General features: G+C 42.9%; 1 protein-coding gene across 10 annotated transcripts in view; it reads left to right on the forward strand.

The window, feature by feature from the left end:
* The window catches only part of PHF14 (PHD finger protein 14), a 1,104,121-nt gene that overhangs the window by 353,554 nt on the left and 730,262 nt on the right, over positions 1-20,305 (forward strand). For 9 of the 10 annotated variants that reach the window (XM_029588971.1, XM_029588965.1, XM_029588970.1 and 6 more), the window contains one exon: positions 411-542. The exons of the other annotated variant lie outside the window; for it this stretch is intronic. In XM_029588971.1, coding sequence (XP_029444831.1) covers positions 411-542 — 132 coding nt within the window. The remainder of the gene's footprint in view (positions 1-410; positions 543-20,305) is intronic. 10 annotated transcript variants of the gene reach the window in all.

Raw genomic sequence — 20,305 nt, forward strand, 5'->3', positions numbered from 1 at the left:
CCCAGTTGACTTGTAACTATTTCTTATTCAAATCTAATTGTTGTATCATGGAGGATTAAAATCGCCTATAACACAATAACAGCAGGCAAAACGAGAAGAACAAAATGGTAGCTATGTACCAGAACTTTTATTTAGTATGTGATTAGGATTAAAATAATGTGATTGCAGCCCCAATCCATCATGTTTCAGAAAATAGTAGATTAGAGGGCATTTCTTAGGGAGCCTATTCTATTTTCTTTCTAGCATGAAAAAGATCAGTGTATTTAAGTAACATGGAAACACAAATGTGTAAATTTGTTGGCATTTTTACCTACAAATGCTTTATCCATTTTCATAAGTGCTTACAGAATATGTGCTATTGCACCCAGAATGTCAGTTTTTAATGTCTCATTTGATATATTCATCCAAAGCTGTGGGATTTGTAAGAAGAACCACGATCAGCACCTGCTTTTACTGTGTGATACGTGCAAACTCCATTACCATCTTGGCTGCCTGGATCCACCACTTACAAGGATGCCAAAAAAGACTAAAAACAGTTATTGGTAAGAATGAGTTATCTCCTATAAGTAGCTTAATAAAGAAGTATTTCAGGAGAATAAAAATGTTAAGGAATTTTTAAGAATGAAACATTGAGGATTAAAAATTTTTTTTCTAGTAGCTGTATACATATTTATTGGCTGGATGCATGTATTGCATTGAATATAGGATTAAAAATGAATAGATGGTGGTAGTTAGGAAGCAGTTTAGGACCATCATGTGAAAAGTATATAGGAATCTGAGGTAATGTTGGGCAAGTGACCAGAATTGATAGCTTGCCCAAGCTTCCCTGCTTCAACTTGTATTCCTTTCATAGTGCTTTAGCTTTTAGAGTGGTGCTCAATATCTGAAATGTTGAAGATATCTGCAAGAAACCCAGTAAATGGCCCAAGCCCTAAATCATGTCTTTAATCTCTCATCACAATCTTTTATCTGATCTTAATTTATGTAAGATCAGATAAAATTATTTGGCATACACGTACATGTATGCCAAATAATTATCAACACGACAACTTACTGTTTGTTTTCTCTCATAGCAAAACTGTGGTCATGTATAGTGCTCCATAATGAGTAAGCAAGTAGCTCTTGAAAGTTTCCTTTAAATACCTGAAAAATTCCTGAAATATTCCTGAAAAATAAAATTCAGTCCCTATCTTCACCCCTCAACAATAGCCCATGTCCATTTACTGTCTGTGATAGCTGTCCTGAGATTGCCTTCCCTGTATAACTCGTGGTTTGGGAAGGTTTGCTATTTGATTATACCATTTCTCCTAGGACAAGCAGGATGGTGGTCCTCACACATGGGGTGACATCATCAGATGGAGCCCGGCACGGAAAACTTCTGTCAAAGTTTCTAGAACTTTGACTAGTCACACTGAGTATGCCCAGTATGCCACTATCCATGCGTCCACGCGGGGTCCCCCTTCAGTCTATTCTTTTTTGCGGAGCTGTTTGCCTCGCAGGTTTTTGGAGCTCTGCTCTTTAGAGTCTTTTCACTGTATTTTTCTGCGCTTGGTCCCCCCTCCCTGTCGGTGCTTCAGGGTGGTGGCGTGGTAAGTTGTTTTTTTTTTTTTTTGTACTACCTTTGCGTTTGATTCCTGACTGTGCTGTTCTCTGTATTCGCCGGTCATTGACCATTCGCTGGCTCTTTTTCATGGCGTCTCGTTTTCGCTGATGCCCCCAGTACCCGCAGACCAAGTCTATCATGGATCCACAGGACATTTGCATCCTCAGCCCGGGATGTTGCATGATGTCCGTGGGTGTCATCTTTGCGACCAAATGACCCCCAAGGGTCATTGGGCTTGCTTGATAAAATGGAAAAACTCTTCAGGTCTAAAGAATTGAACCTTTTGACTCCGGCGTCGGGTGCATTTGCGCCTAAGAACCATGGGGAACCGATGGAGCTGCTTCCCTCGGTGCCCACACCCCTTCCGGCACCCTCTCATGAGCACAGTGCTGGAGATAGGCTGCCTTCAACGTTATCGTGCTCCAGGACCTCAGGATCATCTCCATCCACTGTGCTGGGGAAAGACTGGGCCAAGCACCATGGGAAACCACAGAAGCATCGGCACCGGTCACCATCATCACATGGTGCTGTGCTCGGGGCAGCACTGGCTTCCACTGTACTGCCCCCAAAGCGACCCTGCCGAGAGGAGGCATCGACCTCCATCATACCCGGGAGTTGGCATTTCCCACCGACATAAGTGCCGGGTACTGAGCCTCCCCGAGGTTCCAGGGAGGCTTCGGTGACTCCTCGTTTTGCTCTTCGGACTTCCAGGAGGTGATGGACCGCAGAGTGCAACAGGTGGTGCTCCGAGCCCTTCAGGGCATAGAGCCGCCAGTGCCTGGCATTCATGCCTGCCCCTGCGATGCTAGCGCCTCTGCCAGAGCAACTCGATATCTTCTTGGGCATCTTGCCCACTCAGTTGCCACTGGCGCCCTGGGGTCTCTCAATGCCTCAGTGGCCGCCGAGTCCTTCTCTGTTTGGAGTCCTCCCCATTATGGGCTCCTTGGAGGAAGACGATGTCTCCTGTCCGGGCACTGTCAGTGCCGGTACCATGTGCACTCTTGCCCGGTCCGATTTTGGGGCCCTTGGTGCCTTCAAGACCATTGGTGCCGTTGGTACCTTTGGTTCCAAGGCCATGGGTCTCAGGCAGGGGGCCCTCTTCAGGAGCCCCAGGGGACTTCAGTGAGGAGGAAGCCCCATATGATGCCTGGGGGAATGATACCTCAGAGTTTTCCTCGCAATATTACAGTCACCCTAAGTTTCTGCCTAAGGTGGTGACTGATTTTCATCTCATCCAGTCAATTGTTTTGCCTAGCTTCTTTCCCAGGCCGCATTCTCACCACAGTGAGTGGGCTCTACACAGCCTGGACTGCAAAAGGGCCTTGGCTTTCTATCTGGAGAGAACAGCAGGCCACAAACAGCCTATGCAACTCTTCGTCTCCTTCGATAAGAGTAGCGGAGTTGTGGTCACCAAGCACACATTATCCAGTTGACTGGTGGATTGTATTTCCTTCTGCAATGCACAGGCAGGCCTTCAGCTTGGAGGCCACGTTAAGGCTCATTCCCTTCTTGCCATGGCGGCTTAGGTAGCCCATCTGCATGCTTTTCCCGTGGCAGACATCTGCAAAGTTGAAATGTGGAGTTCCCTCCACATGTTCGTGGTTCATTATTGTTTGGACAGAGATGGCCGTAGGGACAGCAGCTTTGGTCAAGCTGTCCTGCGGAACCGCTTTCAATAAAAACACAACCCAACTCCTCTTGCCTTAGAGCCCACTTTTTCGGGGCAGGCTTCTCCCTAGGTTTTCCACACCACCGCAGTTGTTGCGCCCATTAGCGCCAGGTTTGGTGTCTGTGGATCTATTTAAGTTTGGGAGCAGCCTGCAGCTTGGTATTCACCCATGTGCGAGGACTACCATCCTGCTTGTCCTAGGAGAAAGCAGAGTTGCTTACCTGTAACAGATGTAAACCGATGCGATGTGTAAACGGTCATCGGTATAAAAGAAACTTTAAATAAATAAATAAATAAATAAATGTTCTCCAAGGACAGCAGGATGTTAGTCCTCAGGAAACCTGCCTGCTCCCCTGCAGAGTTGGGTTTCTACTAGGTTTGTTATTTTATTTTTTCACAGTTCTATGTTACGAGACTGAAGGGGGACCCCGTGTGGATAGTGGCTTGCTGGGCATGCTCAGTGTGCCTAGTCAAAGTTCTAGAAACTTTGACAGAAATTTTCCGTGCCGGGCTCCATCTTATGATGTCACCCCCATGTGTGAGGACTAACATCCTGCTGTCCTAGGAGAACACCTGTTACAGATAAGCAACTCTGCCTTACTCTGAACCTTGGGTACATTGCATACTATTTTCCAATTTTGATTTTGGCAGAGTGGAAATATCAACAGCTCTTGCATAAAGTTACTCATTTGTAGATCACAAATAAATATTCTTAGGAATTCATACCCCAATTATACAGTTATGTTGCAGACTTATAAAAAAATGCAGGTTCCTGTATCCAGAAGAAATTCCACTGACTTGCATAGAGTCAGGCACAAATTAATCCATATTTATCATCAGTTAGAACATAACATAAGGTTTGCCATACTGGGTCAGAGCACAGGTTCATGAAGCCCAGTATCCTTTTCCCCAACATTGGCCAGTCCAGGTCACAAATACCTGGCATGATCCCAAAAGGTCAATAGAGTTCATGCTGCTTTTCCCATATCTAATTAATCTCTACATTTCTTTAAGAATTTATAGCTTTTAACAAATATATATGGTATTTTGTTTACTGTTCTAGTGGAAAAGTATGTCTTATTACATAACTAACTAGTTGAGGTTATAGGTCCTAAAACTTTTTACATCTGTATCTGTATATTTTGGCAGTAAACTTATATACAGTAACTTTGTCTTTCCTAGCGTGTAGCAGATGGTCTCAGGACTAATGGGTATAGTGTACTCCTGATAGCAGTTGGAGACGGATCAGATTTCAATCTGACGTCAGCCCCTAGTACATATACCCCTGCAGGAAGAGCAGCTCTTCAGTATTTTCTGTCTCCATAGCAGTTAGGGACTATCTGCATGCTCTCACAGCGTTAGAACAAAATTCAACGGAGAAAAAACCCAAAGTTGGAAGAAATCTTACCTCTGAAGACGAGCCCCGCTCTCCTGCAGTGATACCCTCGGGTCCCACCCCCTGTTGAGAATTCCCGAGGTAATTTCCGTGGTCCCTCGGAGGTGAGCCTCGGTCCGGCGGCTGAATCGCGGCGAAGATCTAGCCCCCGATCTCGGGCGCAGCTGAGAGGCAGCGGCTGCACCCTCGAGCGCGGCGGTGAAGGTATTTGCCTTCTCCCTCCGCAGCTGGAGACTGCCCGGGACGAAACCGGGAAGCACCGAAGACAAGGTAAGGTAGAAATCTTCAGCATAGACTCCTGTCTCCGAGGTTCGAGGAGTTGCACAGGTCGCTGGCCAGGACCTGTACCGCTGGGTTGATCCACCCTAGCAGGGCTAAGCCCCGGTTAGTTTCAAGGGTCCTCCCACGTGGAGACCCTCCGAGGTGGTCGCCATATTGCCCGTGTGGTCGCCATCGCCATATTGGCCCTATTCGCCGCTCTGTCCGCCGTCTTGATCTGGGCGCACAAGGCCAACTAGGCGCACAAAATACATGTGCGCATAAAGTTACACGCACAAGGTATTTGTGCGCATAAAGTTACACACACAAAGTACTTGTGTGCATAAAGTTACACGCACAAGGTACTTGTGCGCATAAACTTATACGCGCCTCGTGCGCCTATCGGGCTGAGCGCATATTTGCGACTTAGACGCACATCTACGCGCACAACCCGCATGCACATCTTAGATGCGCCGGAGTGCATAAAAAGAAGGGTTTTATGCGCCTGTAGCCATGGCACCACTGGGAACGGAGCTCAAGGCCTAAGGCCTCCTCCCAGCATGCCATATCAGAGCCGCACAAAGCGAAGAGGCCAACGCCCTGTGTGCCCAGTGCGAGGAGATCCTGGGAGATCCAGGCCAGGGCCAGTCCCACCCAGGACTGAGTATTAGCTCCTCAGTAAGTACCCCGGACCTCGCAAATTCCAGCGGGACACCCCCCTCAGACGGGGACCCCCAGGGACTCAACGCCCCTTAGCTTTGACCCAGCGTCTATCTCATGGGTGGAATTCTTCAAAGGACTAAACACCTTTGTCCACATGCAGACGGAGCCTCTGGCTAGACAGCCACAGTCTCCACCAGAAGACCCTTATGCCTCAGGGCCCTCTAGGCCTCGACAAATGTTTCCTCCGCCCAGAAGCCCCACCTTTGGGGACATGGACAACTCTGAAGAGGAAACAGAGCCCCTAGAGGAAGGGGAATTCCCCCCTGGGGACAGAACCTCACCAAACCATGAGACGCTTCTTCATCAAGGACGAGCTCCCAGACCTGGTCACCTACAGCCCGAAGGAGCTCGCTATCCTGGACGCAGGCGCTTCGGGGGAGCCTAAGGCGAATCCCCTGCTAGAGGGATTCCGCCAAATCTCTCGCCATTTTCCTCTCTTACAAGCCGCCCAGCAGCTAATTGACCTGGAATGGAGTGCTCCAGAGTCCACATTCAAAGGGGGACGAGCTATGACAGCCATGTACCCCCTGGTCCCGGCAGCCAAAGACCTTCTGACATGCCCCAAAGTGGATGCCATGGTCTGCGCGATCTCGAAGCAAACCACTATCCCAGTGGAAGGAGGAGCAGTGCTCAAAGATGCTCAGGACCGGCATCTGGAATCCATCCTTAAACAGTCGTTTGAATTCGTCGCTATGTCCCTACAAATAGCGGCCTGCTGCACCGTAGTGACACGTGCCTGCCTATCTCAGACCAGGAACAACACCCCTGGGGAGGCCATGGAACCAGCAGTATCATTCCTTGCGGACGCTGCTTCTGATCTGGTGCACACAGCGGCCAGAGGAGTGTCATCAGCTGTGGCTGCCAGGAGACAACACTGGCTCCGAAACTGGTCTGCCAACACATCTTCCAAAATGTGTCTCACAAGGATGCCCTTCAAAGGATCCCTTCTGTTCAGCAGCAAACTAGAGAAACTGGCTAACAAATGGGGCGAGTCCATGTTACCGCGACTACCGGAGGACAGAATTAGAAAAACCAGCGACCCTTCCCCCGATCTTCCAGGGGCAGAAATTCACAACGCTTCAATCCATACAGAAGCAACTATCAAGCGCCCCGCCCTACGGGCAGGAACCAGTCCTTTCGGAACAAGCACAACAAGAGGGGAACCAGCTCTGGTCCAGGCCCCAGCCGTACCCCACAATGAGATTCAGCCGACCCATCCAAGGGAAGGAGCCATAGGGGGCAGAATAGCCCTAGTCTACCACAGATGGGTCGAGATAACTTCGGGCAAGTGGGTCCTAACATCATTCGAGAGGGATGCTACCTGGATTTCCTACGAACCCCTCCGGACAAGGTCGTGGAATCCCCCTGCCATGACCCCTCCAAGAGGGTGGCAGTGGAAACTACACTGACCAGACTACTGGCCCTTGTATAATTTCTGGACTCAAAGCCAGGGCAACAAGAACACTTTTTACTCAGCAAGAGGTTTTCAAATTCAATTTATTTGGCTTCTTAAAAGACAAGTGTTCCTGTGAGATGCGATATGCCCTCTATCTGTAGTAACTAGCATCTCATCCAATACAGGAAGAGAACCTTCTTTTATAATTAAAACATACAGTATAGCCGAAACTTCCAGAAAGATGTAACCGCCCACAAACACATGATGCTGTTGTCATGACAATCTATCCTGTATAGGAAATGCTTGTGAGGACCTCCCTCAACTAAGAATTCTTCTAACCCTGTTCATCCTCCCACCATAAAAGTTCCTTTATCACCCAGGCTTTGATGCACTTTGTTCCTTTTGTTCTTCTCTTGATATTCTTTGTTGTGTAAACACATAGCAAGTCTGTGGTTTCAATAGGAAACTCAGCATGAATTCCGTTTTCTGGAGCCAGGACTTAATTAAAACTGTACCCTCAGGGGCATCTTCATTTACCTGGCTCCTGTCCGTTGAAATAGGCATCTGCAAGACAAAAGCCTGCATCCTGGTTCCTGCAAAACAAGTTTCCCTGTATTGTGGTGCAGATATTGTCATTGATGCCTTTCTGGCCTGTAATTATAGAGCCTGCCAGTAGGTCGATCTCAGGGATATTCTGCAAGTCATGCCCAGAAAGACACTCAGAGTTCATTCACCTCTGACAGGCCACAGTACAGCAGAGGCGTCTGGGTATTTTTCCTCTTAATATTGTGTATCTGATCAATCATATTCTTCATTTCCCTCTATGGGACACCGTTACTGGACAGGTGTCACATCAATCAATCTTCGATGATGAGCCATGACAAAGGAACTTAAAATGTATCCTAACCACTAACCTTGGTATTTATCAGATGTAGTTCATAGGTGTATGACCCTCTAGATTCCTAATTAATATGAAGGATGCTCCCACAAGCATTCACTAGTTAATCAAACAATAACATCAAAACTAATTTTCACTAGGTAGCTATTAGCTCTATAATGGAGCTATACAGATACCTGCATTATAAAAAGGCCCTACTTCATAATAACATGATCACATATGTTATCTTTCAGAATCAAGTAAGTACATAATAGTGGTATAACATGTAAAGATAAGTACACAGAGAGACTAGTATGCAAGTACTATGTTTCTCATATAATACTAGATATCTTGGGCAAATCTTTTCAATGAATACTCTTATTATGAACAACTACCCAGGATATTATTCATTAAAATGACAAGCAGGGATATAATCAATGCACCTTACCAGAAAAGTAAAGGAACCAATAGAATAGAAGAAACAAGAATCAATAGAAGAACTCATACTGTGTTGTGCATACATGTTATAAAGGTGTTGCAAAGCATAAGACATATTCTAGTCATATGCTGCAGTGATGGAAGATCAAATACAAAGGCATATGCATGATAGGCAAAGGCATAGCAAAAGTCTGAAACATCATACTAATTCTGTAGGGTATTAATGGTGCTATGCAGTATTATGACCACAACCTGTAGCAGTGAAAGCACTCACTGTATGGACAGTCCTAATTCGCTTGTGGCAGTCATATGTCCAAGAGATAATACAGCTGTGTATGGCAAGTATTAATTATTAAGGTAGATGATAGCTAGTAATACTGCTTCGTCTTCAGATACTTCTAGGGGAAATGGGGCTCATACCCTTCTTAAATGATGGTAAGCCTAAGTGTAATTGGGAATAATCATAAAAACACGTAAAAGCTGACACTATGAGAAAGTCTTTAGCATATTATATGAACTAAAACAAAATAATGTACTTTGCAGAATTGATAAACCATCAGTGTGAGTCTTTACACAGGGAAAGGAAGAAATTTAATACAAATCGAAGATAGAACTAAGAAAAATTATATCTTCCCCTTTGGAATCCTAAATAGAAACCAACTAGCTTATAAGTCACAGATAGAGTTTATAGTGAAAGGGCCAAGATAAGAAGAAAAGAACAATGAGCAATTAATATACCCAAAGATATAGTAATAAAATGTTACAGATCCCCATAGCAGAGCTCCTCATGTGTAAGGTATGTATTTGTTTCAAGGAGAACAATCTCATAATAAGCATCACAGGCTACACTAGTAAGAAATCTTTGTGAAAGAAAGTGAAACAGTCATTAGGTAAAATCTAGTAAATAGTGTCATAGGAAAAAGATATTCAAAGAAGGGTTCAGCGAAAACATTAGAATAAGAGATAGAATATTGAGATATTAAAGATCAGCAAAGTGATTACCCTAAGTGCAAGCTGCAAAACAAAAGAATAGGAATAGCTTATAACTTAGGCTAGTGTGGAAGAGAAATATAAAGAGATCTCCCTCTTGAACCCTGAATTATCATATTGAAATCACACTGAAACACATCACCCTCTATGTGATCGAAGCAGCTTCCATAGATAAAGATAGAAAAACCTAATACATATGCATTTAGCTGATTCAGCATATAAGTATTATAAAGTCTAAGACTGGAGAATACTACTTAACGTGGAACATACATACTAATAAAAACAGCATCACTTCAAATGATATCATTAACTTGAACACCTAAGTGCTGACAGAGAATGAAAGAACCTAGATTCTGCATAAAGTCATTCCCACAGAACAAAGAAAAAAGCAAAAATCAGGTATAAAGTGTAAGCCTTGCAGTCCATATAATATGTAAGAACATCTGTGACCAAGAATAATTTCTGCATTCAGTGCGTATATAGTTTTTTAGTAGGATTCAGTGATGATGTCAAGGCAGAATCTCTTAGCTCCTTAGATTAGATGCATGTGTATGAAGTCAAACCTAAATAAAAGTGCAACAAATCCGATTAAGTAGTAAGAAAATACTTTTATGTCACGTACTCCCTATATTTAAGTTGCCAGATAATCCCCACATTATTTCAAAACATCATGCAATGGTCCAGACCACAAACATAAATACTCAGACTGTACATTAAAACATATATGTCACAGCACTAACCACATAATGCATTCATTCATTCATTCCTCAGTTTACACATGTAACATAGAACAGACAACATGACAAACGTTTGAGCTCAAAAAGAAAAAAGTACTTTAAAAATATAAAAAAATTGGATCGATCCACAAAAGAAAACAAAAACTCAGGGTTAAAAGTAGAATAGATCTATTAAAAATGAAAAAGGAATCAAACTGGAATAAACTGCATTCTTCATCTCCCATAGAACAAAGACAGATGCGCTTTGTGCTTTGGTACCCTGGAAAGAAATCTAGCATATGACAATTAATATAATGATTAAAATGAAATTTAAACATGACATTACAGGTTCCTTAAAAGTCAAACTGCTGTTATACCTTAATTCAGAAAAAAGCAGTCATAAAGCTACTTTCCTTTCTATGATGGTCCACCCCTAGGAGGCGCTGTCCCCTGTGATAAGAGCTACTTCCTTTTACAAATCTAAAACCTTTTTTTTTTTTTGTTTTCCTATGCTTGTAAACTCCTAACTAGCCTTCTAAAAGAGAAACTTAAAACAGACAACTTTGCATTTAATTAGAAGTCATTTTATTTCCATCCAATATGCATATGTTCCACAAAGTTCTTACTACCAAATCCTGTAAATACCCTAAATAGAAATACGAATCATTTCCAAAAGCACAAACATATCAACTAGGAGTCTGGAAGTCTGCAAAATAAAAGGATGGCACATACTAATATACATTAACCAAAAGTTTTTTTTACTGGCACATAAATAGATAATAGGCATTGCTGCTTAACTCTCTGCTGTTCACCGTCTCACAATCTTACTCCTTTACATAACGTCTAACCAGTCCATAATACAAACGTCCAATACCTGAACTCCCATCAAAATAAACAACCTAATTCATTCCCTTACGTCTAAAAGTTAGCAGCTAGTGAGATATAATCAAAACTGGGAACTATCTATCATCCTTAGAATATAACATAAATACTGTAATTAACACATACTGCCACATAGAGTTCATGCATAGTAGTGCCTGCTGTTTAGTTCTGACCTGTGTTTAATTTAAAATAAATCATATCTTCACACAATTAAATGCAACTGACTTACATCTTTTCTCTACTTTTACCCAAAACATTCTAAATTTCCCACCTCACAACCTTCTGCATATGCATTCTGTCATTGTGACGCACAGTTAACATACTGCCAAAGCACTTTACCTACCTGCATCAACATAAAATAAATCTCTTCCCTCTTTAACATTACTAGGTCCCTGCGAATAGCATCAAATTCACTCCCGCCAACTTTCAAACAACCCACAATTCCCATTTTCAAACTGACCAGTCCACTCCATTACTCCCTCTTCTATCACCTTGCACTTCATCCTTTGACATACTCAATAAAATATTTATATCAAACAAAAACCTTAAAACTCTTACTTCAGCAGAACTTTGCAATTCATTTTAAAAGTGACTCACTCCCAGGTTTTTTTTTTCTTTCGTCTCAAACACATTCCTAAGGGGGGGTTCACCTCCTCTCCCGCCAAACAACTGTTACACTCAATGAATAGGTTAGTGAATTGATAAAGCACTTAAACAGATCATTTCATTAAAATGGCATCGCTCTCTTTTGGTATATCTATAGATTGTTTTCCTTTCTATCTCTCTGCCTATGCACCTGACCAAAGAAAAAACGATACATCCCTCTCCAATGATAAATCAAATCTAATTATGAATGGCTTTAAATAAACACAGGTTCATGCTTGCGTTCTTACCAAATGAAATGAAACACACTGCACATAGTGCTAAAATCTCTTCACCATAAACTCTCGTTAATCACACAATTCTAAAAACTTAGATGCAAATATGAGCATCTCTGCATTAATGGTGGGAAATAAAACCAAAAACTAAGAGAAACAGATAAGTATAAGAAAAAATGTGTGAAGCTTGCTGGGCTGGTTATTCTTCTTCTATGTTTACAGTGAACATAAGAGTCCTTGTGGCCAGCCATGGCTACATCATTCAGCCCTGTACCTTGAGGGGGAGGGGGGAGAAGCAAAACACCATAAAACTGAAAAAATTCATTTCTCTGGTTAATGATACCCTAACAGCAATCACGCGTTAACTCCAAAGCAAACTTAAATATGAACTGATAAAAATAAATCTCATAGACTAAAATAAACTGGAGGCATTTATGTACCTCTGATCACAGACAGTTGTAAACTATAATATCCAGCCATGCAGTTTCTAGTTTTAAAAGCACTGCATTTGTTTTTGTTTAACAACTAAACTTTGGTAAAAAGCCACTAACGAAAAACACCTGATCATACTAATTATAACTTTCAACTTACCAAATTTAACTTATTCCCTCTTTCTCCTTCTGAATCTACACACTCACCACTGCTTTACTCATCAGCTCCCCAGATGTAAAGTGAAACTGCTGCCGAGCCCAAGCCATGCGGTCTGAGGACAAAAGACCCCAGACTGACTAGTGCTGGCTACCCCTCTTTTTCAACTGTTCAATCTGAAAATAGCAGAACTTAATTTAGATTCTAATCAAATCATCAACTCATGTCCTGTCTCCCTAACATATATTAAAGAACATTTTGCAAAAAGTATTCTAAACCCGATGTAACACACAATCTATATACACTGTACAACAAATAAAATAAAAACATTGATACTTACAGATTTTTCCTTTTTTTTTTTTTTTTCTTTCGTTACTTACTCACAAAATGGATCCAACTTCATTCCATATCTGCTCTGAACTCATAATTCTCCGGGATAACCCTCCAGTCTACCTGGGATACTCACTATCTTTGAATGGAAAGCCAAATTTACCCATTCAAGAACCTAGTATACTTTTGTCCACCAAAAGTAATACTACAGCTTATTAATAATTAATAATTATAATAACAACAGCTATTAGAGTCCCATCTGGGGTGCCAAAATGTATAATTTCTGGACTCAAAGCCAGGGCAACAAGAACACTTTTTACTCAGCAAGAGGTTTTCAAATTCAATTTATTTGGCTTCTTAAAAGACAAGTGTTCCTGTGAGATGCGATATGCCCTCTATCTGTAGTAACTAGCATCTCATCCAATACAGGAAGAGAACCTTCTTTTATAATTAAAACATACAGTATAGCCGAAACTTCCAGAAAGATGTAACCGCCCACAAACACATGATGCTGTTGTCATGACAATCTATCCTGTATAGGAAATGCTTGTGAGGACCTCCCTCAACTAAGAATTCTTCTAACCCTGTTCATCCTCCCACCATAAAAGTTCCTTTATCACCCAGGCTTTGATGCACTTTGTTCCTTTTGTTCTTCTCTTGATATTCTTTGTTGTGTAAACACATAGCAAGTCTGTGGTTTCAATAGGAAACTCAGCATGAATTCCGTTTTCTGGAGCCAGGACTTAATTAAAACTGTACCCTCAGGGGCATCTTCATTTACCTGGCTCCTGTCCGTTGAAATAGGCATCTGCAAGACAAAAGCCTGCATCCTGGTTCCTGCAAAACAAGTTTCCCTGTATTGTGGTGCAGATATTGTCATTGATGCCTTTCTGGCCTGTAATTATAGAGCCTGCCAGTAGGTCGATCTCAGGGATATTCTGCAAGTCATGCCCAGAAAGACACTCAGAGTTCATTCACCTCTGACAGGCCACAGTACAGCAGAGGCGTCTGGGTATTTTTCCTCTTAATATTGTGTATCTGATCAATCATATTCTTCACCCTCGAGGCCATAACCCCAGTGCCCCCACAAGAAATAAATACTGGGCATTATTCCATCTATTTTATCGTCCCCAAGAAAGAGGGGACATTCAGGCCCATCCTGGACCTCAAGTCGGTCAACCACCACCTGAGGATTCCCCGCTTTCGCATGGAAACCCTACGCTCCGTAATAAGGGCGATACAACCGGGAGAGTTTCTCACATCCCTGGATCTTTCGGAGGCCTACTTTCACATCCCGATTCATCAGGAACATCAGCGCTTCCTACGCTTCAAAATCTTGGACCATCACTACCAGTTCCGGGCACTACCCTTCGGGTTAGCCACAGCACCCCGGACGTTCACCAAGATCATAGTGGTGGTGGCGGCAACACTGAGGAAGGAAGGATTACTCGAACACCCTTAGCTAGACGATTGGCTGATCAGGGCGAAATCACCAGAGGAAAGTCACCAAGTAACCAACAGAGTCAAATCAGTACTGGAGAGCCTCGGATGGGTGGTCAACACAAACAAGAGTTGTTTGCAACCCACACAGTCGCTAGAATACCTAGGAGTCTGATTTGACACCAAAGAGGACAAGGTCAGCCTGACCCCCACGAGGAGATCAAAACTGAGGAACCGGTTACAAACCCTGCTGAGCGAACCTCGCCCTACAGCTTGGGATTACCTACAAGTCCTCGGTCTGATGGCATCAACATTGGAAGTAGTGCCATGGGCGCGAGCGCACATGAGACCCCTACAGCGCTCACTTCTGACACGATGGAATCCACGGTCCCAGAACTACGCCGCCCGTCTATCACTCCCGGGCAGAGTCCGGACCCAGTTACGGTGGTGGCTGCAGGGCAGCCACCTGAACCAGGGGACGAGGCTATCTTCACCAACCTGGACCCTGCTCACCACAGACACCAGCCTACGCGTATGGGGAGCACACTGCGAGGATTTAACTGCCCAAGGGCAGTGGAACGCAGAAGAGTCGGGATGGAACATCAACCACCTAAAAGCGTGGGCGGTCAGACTTGCCTGCCTAAGATTCGCTCTCAGGCTCCGAGACAAAGCGGTCAGAGTAATGTCGGACAACGCCACAACAGTGGCCTACATCAACCGTCAGGGGGGAACCAGAAGCCAACAGGTGTCTCTGGAAATCGACCCTCTAATGTTGTGGGCGGAAGTAAACCTCCAGGAGATCTCAGCCGTCCACATCGCTGGGAAAGACAACATCACGGCGGACTACCTCAGCAGAGAAAGTCTAGACCCAAGAGAATGGAAGCTGTCACCCGCGGCATTCCAAATGATAGGGAACTGGTGGGGGACACCAGAAATGGACCTCCTGGCAAACCGGGCCAACGCCCAAGTACCCAGGTACTTCAGCTGAAGGCGAGAACCTCAGTCCCAGGTGATCGATGCCCTGGTACAGACCTGTCCACAGGGGGCCCTATTATATGCCTTCCCACCGTGGCCCCTATTGGGCGCAATCATTCACAAGATACAGCTTCACAGGGGACTAGTACCTCTGGTGGCCCCGGACTGGCCAAGAAGACTGTGGTACGCAGACATGAGAAGACTACTAGCAGGGATCCCCCTGCCACTGCCTCCACACAGAGACCTGCTTCAACAAGGACCGATCCTCCACGAGGACCCAGCTCAATTCTCTCTTACGGCCTTGCCATTGAGAGGGCTCGCCTGAGAAAGAGCGGATACTCGGGGGCTGTAATTGACACCCTACTCCGAGCTCGCAAGTTCTCCACATCTTTAACGTACATAAGGATCTGGAGAGTATTTGAAGCCTGGTGCAAAGACCACGAGATCATACCACGCTCAATTAAAGTTCCCGTGATCCTGGAATTCCTGCAGAACGGACTACAGAAGGGTCTGTCCCTCAACTCCATCAAGGTACAGGTAGCCGCATTGTCATGTGAGGGCGACAGCATTGCTTCTCACCCGGACGTCTCACGCTTCCTGAAAGGAGTTAAACACATCCGCCCACCACTAAAGTGGCCGGTACCTCTTTGGAATCTCAACCTGGTCTTGGATTTTCTAGTAGGAACCTCCTTCAGGCCTCTCTGAGGTCTGTCACTCCGCCTGTTAACCTTAAAGACAGCATTCCTGCTGGCGGTTTGTTCAGCCCGACGCATCTCGGAACTACAAGCACTGTGCTGCCATGAACCGTTCCTCAGGCTTACCCCGGGAACCATCCACTACGCACGGTCCCCTCGTTCCTTCCCAAAGTGGTGTCACACTTCCATCTTAACCAAACCATCTCGCAACCATCGCCAGATGAGTTGAAGAATTTGGAAGAGGCTCGTAGCCTCCGCCACCTTAACATCGGCAGACTCCTATCCAGATACCTGGAAATGTCAGAACCCATACGAAAAATGGACCCACTTATTCATCCTTCACAGCGGGAAAAGACAAGGGGAAGCGGCTTCGCGGGCAACCATAGCCCGCTGGATCAAGGAAGTTATCAAGGTGGCCTACGTAGAAGCGGGCAAGCCACCGCCTTTACAGGTCAAAGCCCATTCTACTAGAGCCCAGGCAGTGTCCTGGGCAGAAAGCAGAATGCTATCGCCCGCCGAGATTTGCAGGGCGGTGACATGGTCCTACATCCACACCTTCTCCAGGTTCTACCGCCTGGATGTTCAGGCTCGGAAGGACACGGCATTTGCAAGGGCAGTACTAAGTGGGTCACGGGCAGCCTCCCACCCGGTTTGGGAGTAGCTTTTATACATCCCATTGGTCATGAGTCCATCTGCTACACACTAGGAAATGGAGAAATTACTTACCTGATAATTTTGTTTTCCTTAGTGTAGACAGATGGATTCAGCATCCCATCCTTGGCTGCTGTTACACATGGAACGTCGAATGATTCAAGGGTAAGTCATGTTTTCATTCACCTAGGACACCCACCCTACCAGGTGGCGATGCTTTCCGGTTGAGTATTCTGGCGGTCTCCAGCTATAGCCAATTCAACCAGATCAAGTTTATCAAGTTAATCAAGTTATAAAGTTGAAGCAAGTTGTAAAGTTAATCAAGTTAATCAAATTAGTCAGTCTCACATATATCCACAATGCTTTTCGAGGAGAATACTGAAGAGCTGCACTTCCTGCAGGGGTATATGTACTAGGGGCTGATGTCAGATTGAAATCTGATCTGTCTCCAACTGCTATCAGGAGTACACTATACCCATTGGTCCTGAGTCCATCTGTCTACACTAAGGAAAACGAAATTATCAGGTAAGTAATTTCTCCATTATTCTTTATAGTTCTTGATATTTTTATGGAATATTTTGGATTTAGCATTATGTCAGGGAATAACAGTACAGTAGGAAATTTTCATAGCTCCTTTAATATTCACTGTTTGTATAGGGATACAGAATCTTGTATCCCTAATTCATTATCACTAAAACTGACATCACAGTTGGCACTTATTAACACCTTGTTGGCTGTCTTAGATGCAAAAGGGTTAAGTATGGAAATGTAATTATGCATGTTGGTGGTTCCTCCATAAAAGAATTGAGGCACATTAGCAGAACAGAATTGGAAATTGTCATCTAATAGTGCTATAGAAATGCTTTGTAGTATAAAAAGTAACTTGCACTGTTTATGCCTATGCTATATCTATTCTGTAGACTTTTATTTTTTTAATATATACTTTGTCTTTCATGACTAGTTAGCCCCTTCAAAGCAGATTATATTTTGTTACTGTAGGTTTTTCCCTGTCCCAGAGGATTTACAATCTAAGGGCCTGATTTACTAAGGTTTTTCTCCCATTTTGTTATCTGTGGCGAAAAATGTTTGGTAAATAATGTCCTAAGTTTGTACCTAAGGCAAAGGAGGGTGAAGTGAGTTGCCCAAAGTCATAATGAACAGCAGCAGGATTTGAACTTCAGTTTCTTTGGTTTGCAGTCTATGCTACTCCTCCAAATTCACTACTTGTAATTTGACACCTGTTATAAGTACTAAGGGCCTAATTTACTAATGTTATGTCTCTGGGATAAAAAGATTAATAAATCATGTTGTAAATGTGCTAAAATGTCTTCTCTATCTGTTGAGAATAATGCATTACCTTGTCAGTGGCTATTGATACAGTATAGAACTTAAATTTCCTTTACTACTGGTTTTATGTTCCTTTATCTGTTTCCTTTTTTCTGATAGGGAATATGTGTGCTTGTTTGCATAGGGTAGCAGGAGAGTAGTACAGAATATGCTCCATATTATCAAATCTCACAAGCTGATTCATTTTACTTATGTCAGTTTGCTATATATTATTCTATACTTTCACTGCATGTTACAAGACCACTTGTCGTTTGAGCTCAGAAATGAAAACAAAGTATTCTGCTTTCTAGTGAATCTTTACATAGCTGTTTTAGGCCGGTGTTTTTCGCTGTTTTTTAATTTCCAAATTCATTGCTATCTGCTTGAATTAATGGTGTCTTTCTTGGTCCTTGTAGGTATTGTAAATATGTAAACCATTCACATAAGTGCAGATATAACTCACCAACACTTTTTCTGCAGTTAAAATGTTATAGATGTAAGCTAAAGGGCAGCAATTATCTTTAGCTAAACTAATTTTGTAGCATTATGAAAAAATATTTTTAATCCCAGTCTTCTCCATACTCTCCATTCCCAACATATACTCACTTAAACAGCCCAACTATGCTCTTCTGTCCATACATAAAAATGTACTAAAGTCTTGCACTCAGTGTCCTCCACTGCCCTGAAATGGAAATCGATATATAAAAAGTAGGCTGGGAATCATTTGTTCATTAGTCATGTACACTTGGGAAAACTTCTGCTTATTATGCATTGTTATGACCAAGAAGGATTGGCTGTATTCTTTGGGATCTTACCAGGTATTTGTGACCTGGATTGGCCAGTGTTGGAGACAGGATGCTGGGCTTGATTGAACTTTGGTCTGATCCAGTATAACATTTCTTTTGTGCATCCAAGAGTAGTAAAGACCCTTGGTTCAATTCAAGATGATTTTTTTTTTTTTTACATGCCTCTGGCCTAATTATAAGAGATCAATATCCCATCTTAGAGTGCAGTGATGAGGGGAGGGCAAGAGAAAAATTAAAATATAGGTTCTTGTTAAATTAAAAGGACTGTGGTGGTATAGGCAGACCTGCTTTTTATTTAAAAATGTATAACCAAGTTAGTCGTGAAATGCGGTTTGGGGAAAAATTGTATTGCTCTTCGGAACTGAGAGGATGGATTTTGTGAAGGGTTAAATAGCTAACTTCAAGAATTAGCAAGCTAAACGTCAGCTTTTAAACAAACCATCAAAATTTTACTTCTCAAGTTCACAAGTTGGCCAAATTTAGCCAGTCAAAGAAACAGCTCCAGGGGCATCAGTGGGTGGACTTATTCCTTAGCCGCCCAACCTAGACCTCAGATCACACCCAGCTAGCCAGTTTTCAGGATATCTACAATAAATATGCAGGAGAGAGATATGCATTCAGTGGAGGCAGTGAATGTAAATTTATCTCATTCACATGCTTTGTGGATATCCTGAAAACCTGACTGGATAGCTGTGTCCCAAAGATTGCTTTGAGAACACCTGCTTTAGCCAGTTGCCACTGTTTTTTCAGCACTTACTGGCTAGTTAGGCATACAAATCTAGCCACACGAATAATCCTATCAAATTTTGACCTACTTAGATCTAGATGAATTTTCATTTAAAAACCTAGTCAGTTAAGTGAGCTTAACATTTTCTGTTCTTTGAAAATTGACCCCTGCATTTTAAATGGAAGGATAAATAAATGGACAGATTGCTAAATGCCATTTTATAATACCAGTGACGAATGTCTCAGGAGGTTAAAAGTTAGACCATTAGCCGCATTTCTAAAACCATTCTGAGATGTTCTAGTATGACAGAGTAAACACATTATTGGGCCTTATTGCTTAATTGACTATTATCTGTATATTTTATAGGCTTTATACATTGAAGAGGCTATACGTAATACGTTCATATTGTTGTTGGATAATTGTATAAATGCAAGTGAATTGGCAGTTTTTGATGCTGTGCAAGAATCAAATATTGTTAGGGTAATTAAGATAGGAATTAATCTAAAACCTCAACAAATCCTCAACAAATGTTTGTTTTTTATTCAGACCCTTTTCTGAAGCACTGATTATGCATGTGGTCAGGATTCTAAATCCAGCTCTTGTTTTTGCTTTCATAGATTTGAGATTGTGGCCCTGAAAATTGATCTCTTGCATGAAAAACTTTTGCCATCTCTACTCTTGTCTTTAGAAATAAGTTTTTAGCCAGACTTATTCAGCGTAAAAAAAAATTCCAGACCTTCATACAAAATATAGATTTTGTCATCCTGTGTGCCACAGCAAAATAATACAGTTAGAAGACTGAGGAAATGGGTGAAGTGGATCGACAGTGGGCCAAATTAAAAGGAGCTATAATAAAGACAAACATTTATGTAAAAAGAGTAAATGTAAGAGAAAAATGAAACTGACCTGATTCTCCAAAATGATGGCAGAGAAAATATAGG

This window comes from Rhinatrema bivittatum, chromosome 2, assembly GCF_901001135.1.
Source record: "Rhinatrema bivittatum chromosome 2, aRhiBiv1.1, whole genome shotgun sequence".
Classification (NCBI taxonomy): domain Eukaryota; kingdom Metazoa; phylum Chordata; class Amphibia; order Gymnophiona; family Rhinatrematidae; genus Rhinatrema; species Rhinatrema bivittatum.